The 16,375-nt window shown below is 52.2% G+C and overlaps 2 protein-coding genes across 2 annotated transcripts in view; one reads left to right on the plus strand and one right to left on the minus strand.

The window, feature by feature from the left end:
* Positions 1-11,810, plus strand: part of Dnajc11 (DnaJ heat shock protein family (Hsp40) member C11) — a 48,970-nt gene extending 37,160 nt beyond the window's left edge. The window contains exons 7-16 of the mRNA XM_031379593.1: positions 190-263; positions 2,576-2,765; positions 3,312-3,397; positions 3,742-3,858; positions 6,703-6,858; positions 7,538-7,607; positions 9,150-9,207; positions 9,324-9,466; positions 9,753-9,882; positions 10,563-11,810. Of these exons, the coding sequence (XP_031235453.1) occupies positions 190-263; positions 2,576-2,765; positions 3,312-3,397; positions 3,742-3,858; positions 6,703-6,858; positions 7,538-7,607; positions 9,150-9,207; positions 9,324-9,466; positions 9,753-9,882; positions 10,563-10,588 (1,050 nt within the window). The 3' untranslated portion in view covers positions 10,589-11,810. The remainder of the gene's footprint in view (positions 1-189; positions 264-2,575; positions 2,766-3,311; positions 3,398-3,741; positions 3,859-6,702; positions 6,859-7,537; positions 7,608-9,149; positions 9,208-9,323; positions 9,467-9,752; positions 9,883-10,562) is intronic.
* Positions 11,811-12,599: 789 nt separating this feature from the next.
* Thap3 (THAP domain containing 3) overlaps positions 12,600-16,375 on the minus strand; it is a 6,252-nt gene continuing 2,476 nt past the window's right edge. Inside the window, exons 2-4 of the mRNA XM_031379594.1 lie at positions 15,192-15,384; positions 13,597-13,698; positions 12,600-13,320 (exon numbers count right to left, since the gene is read on the minus strand). Coding sequence (XP_031235454.1) covers positions 13,033-13,320; positions 13,597-13,698; positions 15,192-15,384 — 583 coding nt within the window. The 3' untranslated portion in view covers positions 12,600-13,032. The remainder of the gene's footprint in view (positions 13,321-13,596; positions 13,699-15,191; positions 15,385-16,375) is intronic.

Here is a 16,375-nt window from a genome sequence, read left to right on the forward strand (position 1 = left end):
CGACCTGAGCCAAGGGAGGTCAGAATGCAGGATCGACCTTTCTTTGGAAGAGTTTTTGTCTACAGTCAGGGCTCCCTATGGATCTGGGGCAGAGAGAGGCTGAAACATTAGGGTCTGCCTGGCCCTGGGCTTCTGCTATAGGAGGAACAACAGCAATGAATACTTTCTCTGTTTATTTTTTCCAAACAGTTGGAGTTTGGAGCTGGAGACCTCCAGGGGCCTTTATTTGGTCTCAAGCTGTTCCGTAATCTCACACCAAGATGGTAAATATGCAAGACAACTCCTCTTTGGTGCTATGTTAACTTAGGATGTTAGAGCCTGTGAATCCTTGTGATCATGAACATTTGAAGTTACTTGTGGGTGAGCACAGTTGGACAAGTGCCATGGGCAGCCTGCTGCTGGAGAGGTCTGTATTGGAGAGCATAGCCCAGGCCCAACAGACTTCCTTCTGTGCTGAGAAGTTTCCCAACGTGGGACCACTTCTAATCCTGTGAGGACCGTGAATCAGGGTTTTATGTGGGGGGTGTGTCATGGCCTCTGCGGCTGATAGAGATACACACCCTCCATCCAGGCTTCTGTCCCCCTTTCCTTCCCAGCTGCTGTAACAGACACCCTACCGAGAGCAGCTGAGGGAGGGGTTTAGTGCAGCTCACAGCTCCAGGTGACCGTCCATGACAGTGGGAAGTCACAGCAGCAGAAGCTCGAGGGAACTAACCTGACCACAGTTGCAATCAGGAGCAGAAGCCAGGGCTGGGGGCACACACCTGTGACCCCAGCGCTTCAGAAGCACACACAGGTGGATCTCTTTGAGTTTAAGGCCAGCCTGGTCTACATACCAAGTTCCAGGCCAGTCAGGGATAATCTGTGCTCACTGAGGTAGAACATCTAGATCAGCCACGTCTCCCTCCAGGACTCTCTACTCCATGGCCACTTCCAAACTCAGTCCTAAAAGTTGCTGAGTCGAGCCAAGCATGTAGTAATGCGGAAACAGGAGAAAGGTCGGAAGCTGAGGGTTATCCTCGGCTATTCATGAAGAGTTTGAGGCCATGGGACACAGCAGACTGTCAGAACAAACTGTTGCTGGGTGAGGTCAGGTTCAGTGGTGTATGCACATAATACCCACTGCTGTGGAGGTTGCTGCAGGAGCATTACAAATTTGAGACTGGTGTGGACCCATGGCTGTAAGTGCCTGTAATCCCATCATTTGAGAGGCAGGCGCTGGGGGAGCAGGAGTCCAAAGCCAACCTGTGGATCGAGTGAGACCCTGTCGCCAGAGCAGACAGCCTTGTGGAGTGCTCTCCTCTTTCCAGTGTCTGACTTGCTTAGCTACCCACCGGATTATTTCCCTCTCTTTGGACAGGGTCAAACCCTAGATCTGTGGTAAGCCTGGGGTCGCACTCCTGTGTCTCTGCTCCTCTAAGCTTCTCTTGGGCTCTGGCTGTTTCAGTCTCTCTGCCCGATCCCCTAGCTCATGTCGGCTGAAGCAACACGGCTGAATTTCAGATGATGGCAGACACTGGGCTAAGACATTGGCTCATACCCTGTTAGCTGAGGGAAGCTTCTGGAAGGGAATATAAAGTAACAATGATTAAAGTTAGTGTCGGAGAGATGGCTCAGTGGATAAGAGCACTGACTGCTCTTCCAGAGGTCCTGAGTTCAAATCCCAGCACCCACATGGTGGCTCACAACCATCTGTAATGGGGTCTGATGCCCTCTTCTGTTGTGTCTGAAGACAGCTACAGTGTAGTTACATGTAATAAGTAAATAAATCTTTTTTAAAAAGTTAGTGTATGGTCATCTTCATGGCACAGTGTTATCTCCAGAGAGGAGTAACTAGGCTCTGCAGTGAATGCTGGCCGGGCTGTGTCGGGCTCCCTCATTCCACACTGTTGAAATACCTTCTTGAACCAGAAGGTGGGGCTGCTGCTCATCTGCTGCCAACTTCAGGTTCCTTCCTGTTACCTCGGATAACTGGTTTATAGCTGGGATGAATGTCAGGATCCCTTGGGCAAGTTTTAAAAATTGATCGTGTCTAGAGAAATGGCTCAGCAGTTAGCAGCACTGGCTGCTCTTGAGGGGGACCTGAGTTTGAGTCCTCACACCTACATAGCAGCTCATTGTCTTCTGCAACCACAGTTCCAGAAGACTTAACAGGAACGTATGTGGCATACACAGGTGAGTATAGACAAAACATTCACACACACACATACACACACACACACAGAGTTCCACCCAGGACTTGTGACTTTGTCTGGCGTGTGGCTGAGGAGGGTGGCTCTCCTCTGTGTTCATGTCGATGTCACATGGAGGCTGTCCATGCTCCAGTCCAGCAGTTCCAGGGTCACTGTCTTAAGCCCCAGGCCTGCCCGCTCATAGCTCAGCGCACATTTAGGGGCTCTAACAGAGTGATTGGAGGGGGGGTGAGGGTCCCCAGGTGGGATCCTAGAAGACTTCTGCCGCCTGTGCCTTGCACTGCTGCTCTCCTGGCTTAGAGAATTGTTCAGCCTGACGAGAGGGCCCAATAGAAAAACTAAAAGCCCGTGACAACTGGACCCTTTCTGTCTGTATCCCCCAGCTTTGTGACGACAAACTGTGCTCTGCAGTTTTCATCCCGTGGAATCCGGCCTGGCCTTACCACTGTCCTAGCTCGGAACCTGGACAAAAACACTGTGGGCTACCTGCAGTGGCGTTGGGGTATCCAGTCAGCCATGAACACTAGCATCGTCCGGGACACTAAGACCTGCCACTTCACTGTGGCCTTGCAGGTGAGTGAGTAGAAGAGCTGGCATCTTGTGTGGAGAGGGGGACTCTTCATGCTAAGCCCTGGGGCAGCTCTGGCACACTTAGCAGTGACCAGCGTCTACTGTTGATGTTTTCAAGTAAAGTTTCGTCACATCAGATTGGTGCTCTTGAGTACTGGGGCAGGGGCAGGGAATGGTGAGAAGCTGGTGGGAAGCGAGTCCCTGAGAGCGAATGTCCCTCAGTTCCTCCAAGCTGCACTGGCTTGATGTTGCCAGAGGTTTTTCACGAGAGGCTAACATACTGTGCTCTGACTAGAAACCTCAGGCATTTATAGTTGCGTGCTTTTTCCTGCCTGTGGTGGGTTTCAGGGTAAGACCATGTCACCCAGTGTGTCTCCAGTTCCTTAGTTTGTGTGAGAATCATACAATGGCAGATCTCTACTATCTCTCAGAATGTCACTACACAGCTAGTGGCTGAGTAGCTTTGCCCGCAGATGCCCGACAGGGTAGACAGCTAGGCATCATCTTCCACCATGGTGAGGTCTCACCATGCTTTACTCCTCTCCTCAGCTGGGGATCCCTCACTCCTTTGCGCTCATCAGTTATCAGCACAAGTTCCAGGACGATGACCAGACACGAGTGAAAGGGTCCCTCAAGTAAGTCTCGGCCGTGCTGGCACAGTGAGCCAGCTCTGTGGAGGGCTTGCAGGGAAGAGCTGTGATCAATACCTGCGTGTCATTCTCGCACGTGAAGCCCTGATTGCCTCTTGCTGGGTGGGATTTGCTGCTCTATAGCTAGCCGTGAGAGGCCCTACTGCTAGAGACCCTCCAGAGTCTCCCAGGTCTGCCATTACCCACAAGAGCTTCTGATAGCTGCTCCCATGCATGATGTGGGTTAGGAGAGGGAGGGATAGGGACTCAGCTCTGTTTCCAGGCAGCTCACATGAGCGGCTGCTGAGCAGGAGGGAGCTATGCCAAGAGCCATGTTTTTGCCCCCACAGGGCAGGCTTCTTTGGGACAATAGTGGAGTATGGAGCTGAGAGGAAGATCTCCCGACACAGCGTCTTGGGTGCGGCTGTGAGCATTGGCGTCCCTCAGGGTGTGTCTCTCAAAGTCAAGTAAGTTGAGCCTGACCCTTGCTAACCAGGGCATGGGATTTAATTCTTGAGTGTGCTATTGGGTCTGTCTCAGCTGCATGAGCAAGGGTCACAGGAGCAGAGACACAACAGCGAGTTAGTGGAGGCCTCGTACCCACCTTTCCTGGTGATCCTCACCTCACCAAGCCTGCCCAGTGCCACCCTAGGCATCTGTAGCGTCAGGCACCTTGTCTGAGAGCATGTCAGCATACCCCCTTTCTCCATGCTGCTCAGTTCGTGAGTCATGCCATGTGAGTTTGCCTACAGTTTGGATGTTTTGTTTGAGATACAGTCTTACATAGCCAAGGCTAGCCTGGAATTCAAACTTGGGATCCTCCTGTTTCCCCTACCTCAGTACTGAGATTTCAGACAAGTACCCTTGTAGCTTCCCAGTTTGCTCATTTGTCTGTTGTAGTAGTTGGGCCTCTTCCCCATCTTTCTCTGGAGGGAGACTTTGACCTTCCTTTGCATGCAGAGAGCCGTTCTCCATGTTCTTCTGCCTTGGTGTCGGCAGCTCTGCCTCCCACCTGTCTTAGACTGCTCTGTGCCCGGACTCTTGGGTACCAGGCTGTAGCTCTGATTTCTTTTTGCCTTTCTCTTCCTATCTCCCAAGTAAGCACCTCTGGGGGGCTCAGTCCTTGTCTGTGTGGGCTCTTCCCATGTGGCCCGTGGTTTTAGTACCATCATCTACAGTTTTGGGATCTAGATGGAGCCCCAGAACCCACGCATGCCCTGTGAATCCCAAGGGATGGCTGTGCTGTGTTCCCAGCCGTCTCACCTCAAGAGCCCCATATTGGTCTGCTTCCTAATGTCTAGCTCCTACACAGTGTCCCCTCGTACCCATGGATAATCCCATGCATGGACTTAAGCCAGCTGGGAGCAGGAATAATAGACTGAGACAGTGCAGCAAGCATGCGGCCATTCACACAGCACCTAGACTAGACATGCCTGCAGTCCTAGCATCAGACTCAGACAGTGCAGCAAGCATGCAGCCGTTCACACAGCACCTAGACTAGACATGCCTGCAGTCCTAGCATCAGAAACCTGAAAGATGACTGTCAGTGACGTGCTTGCAGAGAGAACCTGGTTTGATCCCCAGAACCCATGTGAACAGTCCAGTGTGACAGCATATGCTGCAATCCTACAGTCCAGTGTGACAGCATATGCTGCAATCCTACAGTCCAGTGTGACAGCATATGCTGCAGTCCTAGTGCTGCTGCAGAAGACACAGCAATGCCTGGGACTTGCTAGCCAGCCAGCCTAACCTGGTAGCCCTCCTCCAGGCCAGTGAAAGATCTCGTCTAAGGAAAAGACAAAGGGAAGCAAGGCTTTAGGAATGATACCTGAGGCTATCCCTGACCTCCATACACAGGTGTCCACCAAGAAAAAAAGTTTTGGGGACTGGAGAGATGGCTCAGCGGTTAAGAGTACTGACTGCTCTTCCAGAGGTCCTGAGTTCAATTCCTAGCAACCACATGGTGGCTCTTCTGTAATGGGATCTAATGTCCCTTTCTGGGGTGTCTGAAGGCAGCGACAGTGTACTCACATGAAATAAATAAATCTTTAAAAAAAAAAAAAGTTTTGAGTACTAAATTCTATGATTGAAGTTCCAATGAACCAAGCTGCCCTCTTCTGGCCTCTACAGGTACTGCATGCACATGGTGCAGACATAATGCAGGCAAAACACTCATCACATAAATCATTTTTTAAATATATTTACTGGTGAAGATGCGTCAGTTTTTGCAGAAACACACCATTTTATATCTCTGAGCTGGGGTTCCTGGGTCCCAGTGATCATGTTATGTGTGCCCTAGCCCTCTTCGTCTGAATTGAAAGCTCTGGCGAGCCATGGACACAGCTCAGGCACTGTATTCAGAGCTGGGCTTGGTCTGAGTACCTCTGCAAATTCCCAGGGAGAGGCTGTTGCCCTGTGTTTCCTGTGATAATATTAAACTGCCCAAACTGAATTTTTTTAAAGATTTCTTGTTTTTAGTTATGTGTATGAGTACGGCTCTATACACATGAGTGCAAGGCTTCTTGGAGGCCAGAGAAGCCAGATCCCATGGGGCCAGGCAGCTCCAGGCCTCTAGCTCTGCTTGCTTGGGAATTGGACTTGGGAGAAGGCCTCCACACCCGTCTTAACTGCCAAACTGCCTCTACCATAAACATGCAGGTTGGATGTCCCTCGCCCTTGACCTAAGTATGTGAGAGCTCAGATTTTCAAGTATTGTGTGCATAATAGGATCCTTGGAGGTAGGACCCAAGTCTAAACGAATGCAATTTTTTTTTTTTTAAGAAATAGCTTTTCTATATCACCTGTTAACTTTGCTGTTTTGTTGACTGTGTTTCAAGAAGTGTGTAAGTATGAGATTTCTTAGCATTGGTCTGTTCCTCTCACTTGCCTGTGTCATCCTGTTAGTAACATGTCCTTTCCATCTCATTAGATAAACCATGCCAACCTCAAATTCACAGAGATCCAAGGGCCTCTGCATCCCCATCACTGGGCATAACGGTGCGCATTCCTGTGCGAAGCTTGAGTCCCTTCTAATAAAAACATTTTACAACTCTGAAGTCCCCTTATATTCTAGTCCATCTTACCATTTAATCTGGTGCCTTCTGAACTCCTTGTTTAGAGCACCCTACGTTCTGACACAGGCTGTCTCTGGGACTGCTCTTCTCTTCTCCCTGAGGCCTTGGACTCCAGTTATCATACATACCCAGCCTCAGCCGTAGCCCAGCTGAGAGAGGTACCTTCCAGTGGAGAAAGCACACCTCCTCCCTGGAAGACCTGACCATCCTGTGGGGTTTGCTCTTGTGTCCTTGCAGGCTGAACAGGGCCAGTCAGACCTACTTCTTCCCCATCCACCTGACGGATCAGCTGCTCCCCAGCGCTGTGTTCTACGCCACCGTGGGGCCGCTGGTCGTCTACTTGGCCGTGCACCGGCTGATCATCAGACCGTACCTCAGGGCTCAGAAAGAGAAGTGAGTTTTACTCAGAGATGCCACGCCTCCATCTCCTCTAAACTGGAGAGACAACGGGAAAGATGTCCTAGTCAATGCCCAGGGAGTGCTTAGCACGGCGCCTGGGGCCTGGCAGGACTAGTCAGCCAGCCGCAGCAGCCTCGGAGAGCTCTGCTCCCTCCCTGGCCGGCCAGTCCTACTTTCAAAGTGACTAGATCTGTTTTGTAAACTCGAGGCTCTAAACAGGACCAGCAGAAATGCTATAGACCTCTCTTTACTCCTAGACATGTCACCCTGTCACTGAGCTTGAACTGGGATGGGTCAGTTCTGTGCTGCACGGAACAGCTGGCTTTGCAGTTTCTTGTAGGGACTACAGTGTCGGGACCCGGAGCAATGAATGTGCTCCATAAGGTCTCTGACATGCTTGTGTGGGCTGACCCTGAGCCCTTGTATTTTGCTGTGGGAACATATTTATGTGTGTCCAAAATAGTCGGAATCACCCTTGCTTGCCGGAACTGTCTCCTGAGGAGACAGCAGTTAAGGACGCTCCACCAAGAGGTGGGCTGGGAAGGTGATCTCAAGCTAAAGGAAAAGGCATAGTCTTTTGAGTTCCAGAAGTAGAAATGTAGTCATGATCACAGACTGCACTCTGGGCTCTGTGTGCTCACTGTAGGGTAACTTGTGGTTGCTTCTCTGACAGGGAACTGGAAAAGCAGAGAGAGAGCAGAGCCAGCGACATCCTGCAGAAGAAGCAAGAGGCAGAGGCCGCTGTGAGTCCCACTGCCGATATGCGGGGCACAGGGGCCGCCGTGAGTCCCACTGCCGATATGCGGGGCGCAGGGCAAACCCCACTGCCGATATGCGGGGCCTTCGTGTCCATCCTACTGAAGCGGGGCTGTGGCCCAGACAGAGCTCAGGGCTTTACTTTCCCGGCAACCTCCTGAGCTTCTGTGTCTGAGGGGTGTGCTCTGGAGACTGCAGTCTGCCCTGAGTCCCCACACGGCTCTGCAGCGTGGCGCACACTGCCCGGCTTCCCCTCCTATGTGCTACCTGCTATGAGAGCAAAGGAGCAAGGTCATGGCTTAACAGCTGGGTACCATGGGGTCCTTGTGACACAGGTGAGAGACCACTTGAGCCCACGCATGTCCCTAGGCAAACATGCCCAGCTCAACTGCTCCACAAAGAACATAGGTCCTTTTCAAGAAAAGTACGAGGAGCCAGGCAGTGGTGGCGCACGCCTTTATTCCCAGCCCTTAGGCGGCAGAGGCAGGCAGATTTCAGAGTTCTCAGCCAGTCAGGTCTATAGAGTGAGTTCCAGGGCTACATAGAAATACCTTGCCCCGAAAAAAAAAAGAAAAGAAAAGAAAAGTAGGAGGTCCAGCTGCTCAGGTGAAGTCTATTTGAGGCAGGATCTCATAGTGTGTTCTAGATGACACCATACTTACTATGTAGCCCAGGTTACCCTTGAGTTCATCACTATATATCTCTTTTTTTCTTTTTGAAGATTTATTTTATTTTATTATGTATATGAGTACACACTGTAACTGTACAGATAGTTGTGAGCCTTCATCTGGTTGTTGGGAATTGACTTTTAGGACCTCTGGTCTCTCTGGTTAACCCTGCTTGTTGTGTTAGGCCCTGCTCACTCAGTCTCTGCTCACTCTGGCCCAAAGATCCACTCACCATTATAAATACGTACACTGTAGCTGTCCTCAGACACACCAGAAGAGGGCGTCAGATCTCATTACTGGTGGTTGTGAGCTACCATGTGGTTACTGGGATCTGAACTCAGGACCTCAGGAAGAGCAGTCAGTGCTCTTAACCACTGAGCCATCTCTCCAGCCCCACTATGTATCTGCTTATTCTTTGGTTGGTTGGTTTTTTTTTGTTTGTTTTTGGTTTTTGGGTTTTTTTGAGACAGGGTTTCTCTGTGTAGCCCTGGCTGTCCTGGAACTCACTCTGTAGACCAGGCTGGCCTCTGTCTCTGTGCTGGGATTAAAGGCATACGCCACTACTGCCCAGCTATCTTTTTATTCTTAAATACTGACCATGTTTTCAGTAATTTCCTGCATGTGCAAAATCACTGAAGAGGAGGAAAAGTTACTGTCCCTTCCACTAGTGTCATCACGTGGGGTCGTGCCCAGTTAGGTGATTCCCCATCACTATCTCAAATAAGTCTCAGGGCTTCAAACCTCTGAAGGGCGCGCTGAGCGCACCGCGTCTGCCCATCCCTTCAGTTCTTGACTGGATGTCCTGACATGGACACAAGCTGACCAAAGCAAGCTCAGGGTTCCCAACATCTTCTCTCCTAGGTTCGGCTGATGCAGGAATCTGTCCGTAGAATAATCGAAGCAGAGGAGTCCCGAATGGGTGAGAAGGCGTCTCCTGGCTGGGCTGGGCTGGGCTGGGCCCGGCAGTGGAGTTTTCAAATCATCAGAGGGACATGGCAAGATGGCCTGTGTCAGCCCCTGCTCCTCTGTCCCTAGGGCTTATCATTGTGAATGCTTGGTACGGGAAATTTGTTAATGACAAGAGCAGGAAGAACGAGAAGGTGAAGGTGATTGACGTGACCGTGCCCCTGCAGTGCCTGGTGAAGGACTCCAAGCTCATCCTCACCGAGGCCTCCAAGGTACAGCACCAGGTCACCTCGGCCACCTGCTCCCAAGCAAGCAGAACATCCAGCAGTCTTCCTGGTGTTTGCACTTCCGCTGTCTGCTGGGCTCAGAAGTCCTCGGCAGCCGTGTCTGGCGGGCTTCAGGCTAGACTGAGAAAGAGGCTTGAGGACTACCAGCCTGGCACTCCCTAAGTAAACTCCAAATTCTCATTCCTTCATCAGGCTCCAAAGTGTGCCCGGCTGGTGATAGAGAGGAGTGGTGTGGGGCTCGGGGCTGACCTGACCCTCTGTTTGTGTGCAGGCTGGACTGCCGGGGTTCTATGACCCATGCGTAGGGGAGGAGAAGAGCCTTCGAGTGTTGTACCAGTTCCGAGGCGTGCTCCACCAGGTTCTGGTGCCTGACAGTGAGGCCCTGAGGATACCAAAGCAGTGTGAGTGACTGCCTCTTGCTCTCTCCACCTTCCCTGTGCAGGCAGGTTCATCAATGACATCTGAGTGTGTGAGGTGACAGCTACTGGGGTCCCAAAGATGCGGTGTGTTGGAGCACACTCTTGGCCAGGCGTGGTCCTCTGAGTACCCAAGAAGCTGAGCTGTATGGATTCCAAATTAGCCTGGGCTACATAGTAAGGCTCAAAAGAGAAAAAAAAAGGCGAGGCATGGCTCAGCAGTTGAGAGCACATGTTGCTTTTGCAGGAAACACAGGTTTAGTTCCCAGCGCCCACATGGTAGCTCACATCCATCTGTAACTCCAGTTTCAGAATCTGAGGCCCTCTTCTGACCATGGCACCAAGCATGCATGTGGTTCGTTCAGACAGAACACCATACACAAAAACTTTAAAAGGGGGTTGGGCGATATGGCACCTGGCCATAGCTGTGAGTGACCGTGTGGAAGTGACACCTTTTCTCCTGAACACAGAAGCAGTTGCTTAAAGTTGAGTGTGGTGGGACTTGGAGCAGGGTCCAGCGATCTCTGAGCTCCAGGCCAGCCAGGGCTACAAGTTGAGTGGCGGCGGCAGCGACAGGTGCTCCTAGCCTGGCCAGGGGCTGCAGAAGGTGATGGAGGATGCTTTCTTGGCCATTTGCTAGCCTGATTGGTTCTTTTTTTTCCCAGCTCACAGGATCGATGCAGACGGGTAAACCGCTTGAGAACCTTGAGAAAAGAGGCTATGACAACCTTTTCCTAGGACGCTACAAATTTGGAAGCAGGGAAAACCCAGACATGAGATGTTAGTTTATTTCTCCAGAAGGTGGCACTGTATCAATTATGTGAAGGGACATGCAGACAGCCTGGCTTCATGGTGCTGTGGGTAGGACTGAGGAGCCTTCCAGCCATACCACAGCACAGCCATGTTTCCCCGAGGATCATGTTCCTGGAGGGCAGGGCCTGAGCCAACTCTTGAGGTCACACCCCTGGCCCTCCTCATAAGTGCTGTGCACAGCAGCTCTCTGGAGGTATTTGGAACATTCTGCCCTCACACATGGGACTGCTCTTCCTGAAGCCCATGTTGCTCGTGGGATACAAAGAAAGGAAGGAAGGCGTGTCGCGTGCTGCTCAGTAGACTTCCCACAAGCCACCTCTCTCTTCTGAAACGTTACTGAATGGACTGGAGAGGACTGCGGGTTTATAAAACTGCTTTTTATTTGAGAACAACGGGTTTGGAAACTAGTCTCTTTTCTTCCCACTTTTACAGAGCTTCTCGAATCATTCCTCCAGGCCCTGGCTTGGACAGACAGGGCAGACCCCAGGTCCCAAGGTGCACTGTCCAGACACACTGCCCACATTGCTAAGAGAAGAGGCCCTGCTGCCAGTGGACCCTTCACCCCACATGAGGCACCTGTCCTGCCTTCAGAACACCCTTCTCTAGAGTGTGGTGTTGGAAGGAGGGGACCTTAGTAAGGAATGGGGGCAGGCACGAATCTGCCAAATACCAAACATGGATCCAAGGCTAGCCCAGGCACCTGCCCCTCCAGCGAGTGCCCAGCAGGTGGCACTGTTGCCTTCCAGGACTCAGAGGGCCCCTTTAGGGAATCTGCGCCCAGATCCCTTCTGGTTGGTGCACACTTGCTGGATGTCACTGCAAGCTCTACCCTCTGAGCAGGCGTTGTGTCACAGCGGTAACTGCTGAAGGCAGGCATTGCCTCTGCCATTCTCAAGGCCCTTCAGTTTTTAAAAGCAGATCGATTCTTCTGTAATATTTTTTTTTTTTTGAGGATGTTTTTGTTGCCCCACAGACTAACTGCAGTGTGCACCATTGCATGAGCCCTGCCTTAGTGCCCTGTGGCTCCCTTGGCACTGCTGCCCCTTTCTGTCTGAAGCTGGCTGGCAGCACTGCCCAACAATAAAGCTGACCTGAAAGCTGAGGCCGCTTCTGCCCATCTGTGCATGTTACCCAGGGACAGTCAGCTGCCATGCCCCAGGTGGCTTCCCGTCCCGCCTTAGCTTGAACCATTGGATGCAACTTGAAACTGTGCTAAATGTCTACCTGAGGTACAGAACCTCACGATGAGGAAATTGGATTTAAGATAACCTGTTTGCATTTGAATCAGTCTGGCTATGTGGTTTATTCTGGCCCAAAACTCAGGATCCTCCGGCTGTGGCCTCCTGAGTGCCTGGGTTATAGGTGTGCCTCTAGTAACATTTTTTGAATATTTTTTTAAAGATTTATGTATATGAGTATACTGTAGCTGTACAGATAGTAGTGAGCCATCATGTGGTTGCTGGGAATTGAACTCAGGACCTCTGCTCGCTCCTGCTCCGGCCCAAAGATTTATTATTATATGTAAATACACTGTAGCTGTCTTCAGACACACCAGAAAAGGGCGTCAGATCTCATCACGGATGGTTGTGAACCACCATGTTTGCTGGGATTTGAACTTGTGTGTACTGTGTGTTTCCATGGGACCCCACAGCACAGAATCCCCTAGAGCTGGCGTTCTGGATGGTTATGGGCCAATCATGTAAGTGCTGGGAACTGAACCAGGGTCTCTGCAAGAGCAAGTGCAAGTGCTCACCCCCTGAGCCGCCTGTGTCAGTGCAGCCACCCCCACCCCACCTATGTTCCCTTTAACACTTGTGTAATCAAGGTAGCCACACCCTGTCTGTCCTTTATCGGGTAGAGTTCTAAGCACAACCAAGTGACAGCCTGCATGGAGGCTTCAAAGGATTTATTCCACGTTCACACAAACCACACAGAAAAGAGTCACTCATAAATACAGGCTGACGGGACCCTGGCCCTATCTGCCATCACCATGGCTCCTGTGGGGAGGTAGGAAGGGCCCCACAGGCCGTAAGAGTCACCAGCTCTCCCTCCAGGAGTATCTCTGACAGGGTTGTGACAGCTCACATTTGGTCACTGCTGCTGCTGCCCCACAGCTGACAGCCTCAGCCGAGACCTCCTGGGGCCATGCCTCTCTGCAGTACTTGGGCCTCTCTACCTGACAACTGCCTGTCACAGCATCCCAACCCGCACGTCTCAAGGCACCTGCAGCAGCTGCAGCAGCAAGAGGAACACCCACAGCAAGGCTAAACACTTCCTGCTAGGGGGTCACCACCACCCCCACGTCCCAGGCTCTGCTCAATCTCAGCTTCCCTGTGCAGGCCGTCGGGCCTGTGGTCCCCGGTGTCCCTCTCTGTAATCTCTCAGGCGGCCACATGTCCTCCGCAAGAGCAGCCTTTGGGCTTTCAGGCGCTTCCGAAGCCTCTTGTTTTCCTTCAGTGTGAGGAAGAGTTTTTTTTTGAGGGTATCCAAGTCCAAAAGGGCGTAGCTGTGATCAGATGGCTGTCCCGGAAGGGGCCTCGTCAACCCCAGAGGGCTGGCGGGCAGGCCGGTGGCCTCCGTGGCCTCCATGGCTTCTCGATCTGGTAAGACCTGAGGACAGAGGTCAGCGAGAGCTGAGGAAGAGCCTTGTGTCCTCAGCAGGAGGCACAAGCTGGGGCCGCAGCTGCCCGTTACCCTTGGGGTTTAGCCCCAGCCCATTCCCCCTTCTGAAATCCTGATGAGCTGTCATGGTGGACTTATTGAGAAGCTCTGAAGCTCAGCCACCTAGCCCGCTGCCCTGTTCTGCTGGGTCCTCTGGGGCACTGGGTTTCTTCATTTGTTTGCAGCAAAATACCCCCATGAGACCACCTTGTACCAGGGTCTTACCTGTTGCATGGGCCCTTCCGTGCTGGGAGGCTGAAGCTCTTCCAGCGTGGTGTCCATGTTCCTCCCTGAGCTGTCCCCACCAGCCCCCACATCAGGGCAGACCTGGGAACAGCAGGCGGAGTCAGGCTGGCTGAGCTGGCAGACACCAGATCCTACAGCTGCCACTGTCCATCCCAGAGTAAGCCCTGCATGGGGCTACGGCCCTGCCCTGTGCCCCTCCCTCTCTCTCCCTCCCTCTCACCAAGTCCAGGTCTCCAGCCTGTGATCCGCTGAGCTCTCATGGCAGGAGGAGGAGGAAGCCTGAGGCCACAGCTTCCCTCAGGAAAGCACCCTGAGCTCACAAGCCAGCTGTCTCCAGGGAGTATCCTTACCTTTCACCAGACTCAAGCCTGTGAGCACTGCCTGACCAGGAAGCTGCCACAACACAGCACTCTGGGGTGTGTGGAGAGCCCTGGTGCACTCACCTCTCTGAGGCGGTATCCCCTCTCTCCCATGCCAATTCAAGACATAGCTTTGCTTCAGTGGAACCTAATGATGGGCCACGCGGTCTCCCTGCTCAGCCTAAATTGGGGCACACCTAACAATACTGACTGAATCCAGCTTTGCTCACACTCGCTTCCACTAGATAGGTTCCCAAATCCTGGGGCAGTGGCACCCAGACAGGTCCCTACAGCACCCAGGACCTGAATCATTTGCATCACCCTGAAGCCTGGTAACCACGCTCAATGGACATTTTGTGCCACAGCACCATGCAACGGAAAGGTTCAAAGTAGATCCAAAGTCCCTGCCACCTATTGACAGTGACCACAGTGGCCATCTGCAGGTTCTCACCAATTCAACGTGGGGACACCGAGGACTGTCAAGTTCAACTGGGCACCTGAGCATGGCCTCTGGCCCTGCCGATTCTTCACCACACTAAGAGCTGGCTGTCACACTGCACTAGATCTACGGACATGGCCTAGGTTGCACTATGTGCTGCCAGCTGCAATCTGGCAATCCTCCTGCCTCTGCCTTCTAAGAGCTGAGATTACAGGCATGCACCATCACACCTGGCTTTCTTGTTCTGAGACAGGGTCTCCGGAGCTCAAACTAGCCTAAGACCCCAAGGTTGATTGAATATTTGATCTTCCTGCCTCCATCTCTGAAGTACCAGGATTGCATGCAGCCATGGCCACAGCCCACAGCCCAGATTTATGTAGTGTTAGGGATCAAACCCAGGGCTTTGTGCATGCTACACAAGTATCTTTGCCAAAAAACTACAACCCAGTCTTCAGCACACATGATTAACTTTAAAGGGACTTTAAATTACTTGGGGTTTGTTTGTTTTTCAAGACAGGGTTTGTCTGTGCGGTCCTGACTGTGCGGTCCTGACTGTGCGGTCCTGACTGTGCGCTCCTGACTGCTTTGGAACTCACCTTGTGAACCGGGCTGGCCTTGAACTCAATCCACCCACCCCTGTTCCCTGGGGGTTTCTTGCATGCTCCTCCAGCACTCTACCAACTGAGCTACGCCCTCAGTCCAACGGCAGCGCCTCTGGGAGCTCCCCTTTCACACACACACAGACCCACTGGCTGGAGAGCGGACCAGCACCCTACCTGGGTGGGGTTCTGAAAAGCGAACACTGTAGGCACAGCATTATGTTTCAGGTTCTTGCGGTTCCCGAAGGCGCTGAAGCACTCGGGTCTAAAGTGTTCAGAGCAGATGACTGTGTGCTGCTTGGGCTTGAAGTCAGCCCTGCCGATGTTGAGCACCCACTCCCTCAGCAGCTCCGGGCGGCTGAACGGGAACCTGTGGGCACAGCATCCAATGGCACAGCTTTGGAAACTCAGCAATCCATTTCCTTAGTCACCCAGATACTCTCATCCTGGCTTCTATCCACATATATGTAAATCCCAGGATCAGAAACATGGGCAAAGAGCCCAAGGGAGCTATGTTTCCAAAGCACATGCCAGGAGCCACCTCTGGTCCTTCAAGAGCTTGCCATTTGCCAGTCTCTGGTTTCCTGCCAGAGGTGGCAGTGGATAGGACCAAGTTCCCGCGCCTCAGGAGCCTGCACCTCAAACAGGAGCAAGCCATGCTGAGGTGGCTGGGCTGTGAGGGCTGAGCAGGTGAAAACAACAGGAAGAAGCCCTGTGGTAGGCGTCAGGACTGGCCAAGATGACATTTGAACAGACCCTGCAGCAAGTGAGAAGATAAGCTCTGGGGCCTTTACAAAGGACGGGTGGGGGCGGGAGACAGATGTCGGTCTGGCTGGGGCACCTGGAGGAAGAAGGGCCACACGATACACAAGGGCTTGACTTAGGTAGCCAGGGCATTCATTACTGTAGGTTCTGGATGAGGAGAAGAGAGAGGTGATCTGGGGAAAGCGCTGAGGACAGAGCAGGGCACTGTGAGAACAATGCTGGGTCAGAGATCTGCAATCCAGCACTTGGAAGGCTGATTTAGGATTAAAGTGATTTCAAGGGCAGCCTGTTACAGAATGAAACCCTGTGTCAAAAACAATAACAGCCAGGTAGTGGTGTTGGGGCAAGCCTTTAATCCTAACACTCGGGAGGCAGAGGCAGGTGGATCTCTGAGTTTGAGACCAGCCTGGTCTACAGAGTGAGTTCCAGGCCAGCAGAGGCTGGAGAGGAAACTTGTTGAGAGAGGAGGAGGAAGAAAGAGAGAGGGAGAGGGAGGGACAGAGAGAAGGAAGGAAGGAAAGAAAAAGCAAAAGCCAGGTGTCAAGGTTTGCCTGAGGATGATGAAAGAAGAGAAAGGCAGGAGCTCCATGTCCCCT

The sequence above is a fragment of the Mastomys coucha genome, unplaced genomic scaffold, assembly GCF_008632895.1.
Source record: "Mastomys coucha isolate ucsf_1 unplaced genomic scaffold, UCSF_Mcou_1 pScaffold18, whole genome shotgun sequence".
Taxonomy (NCBI): Eukaryota; Metazoa; Chordata; class Mammalia; order Rodentia; family Muridae; genus Mastomys; species Mastomys coucha.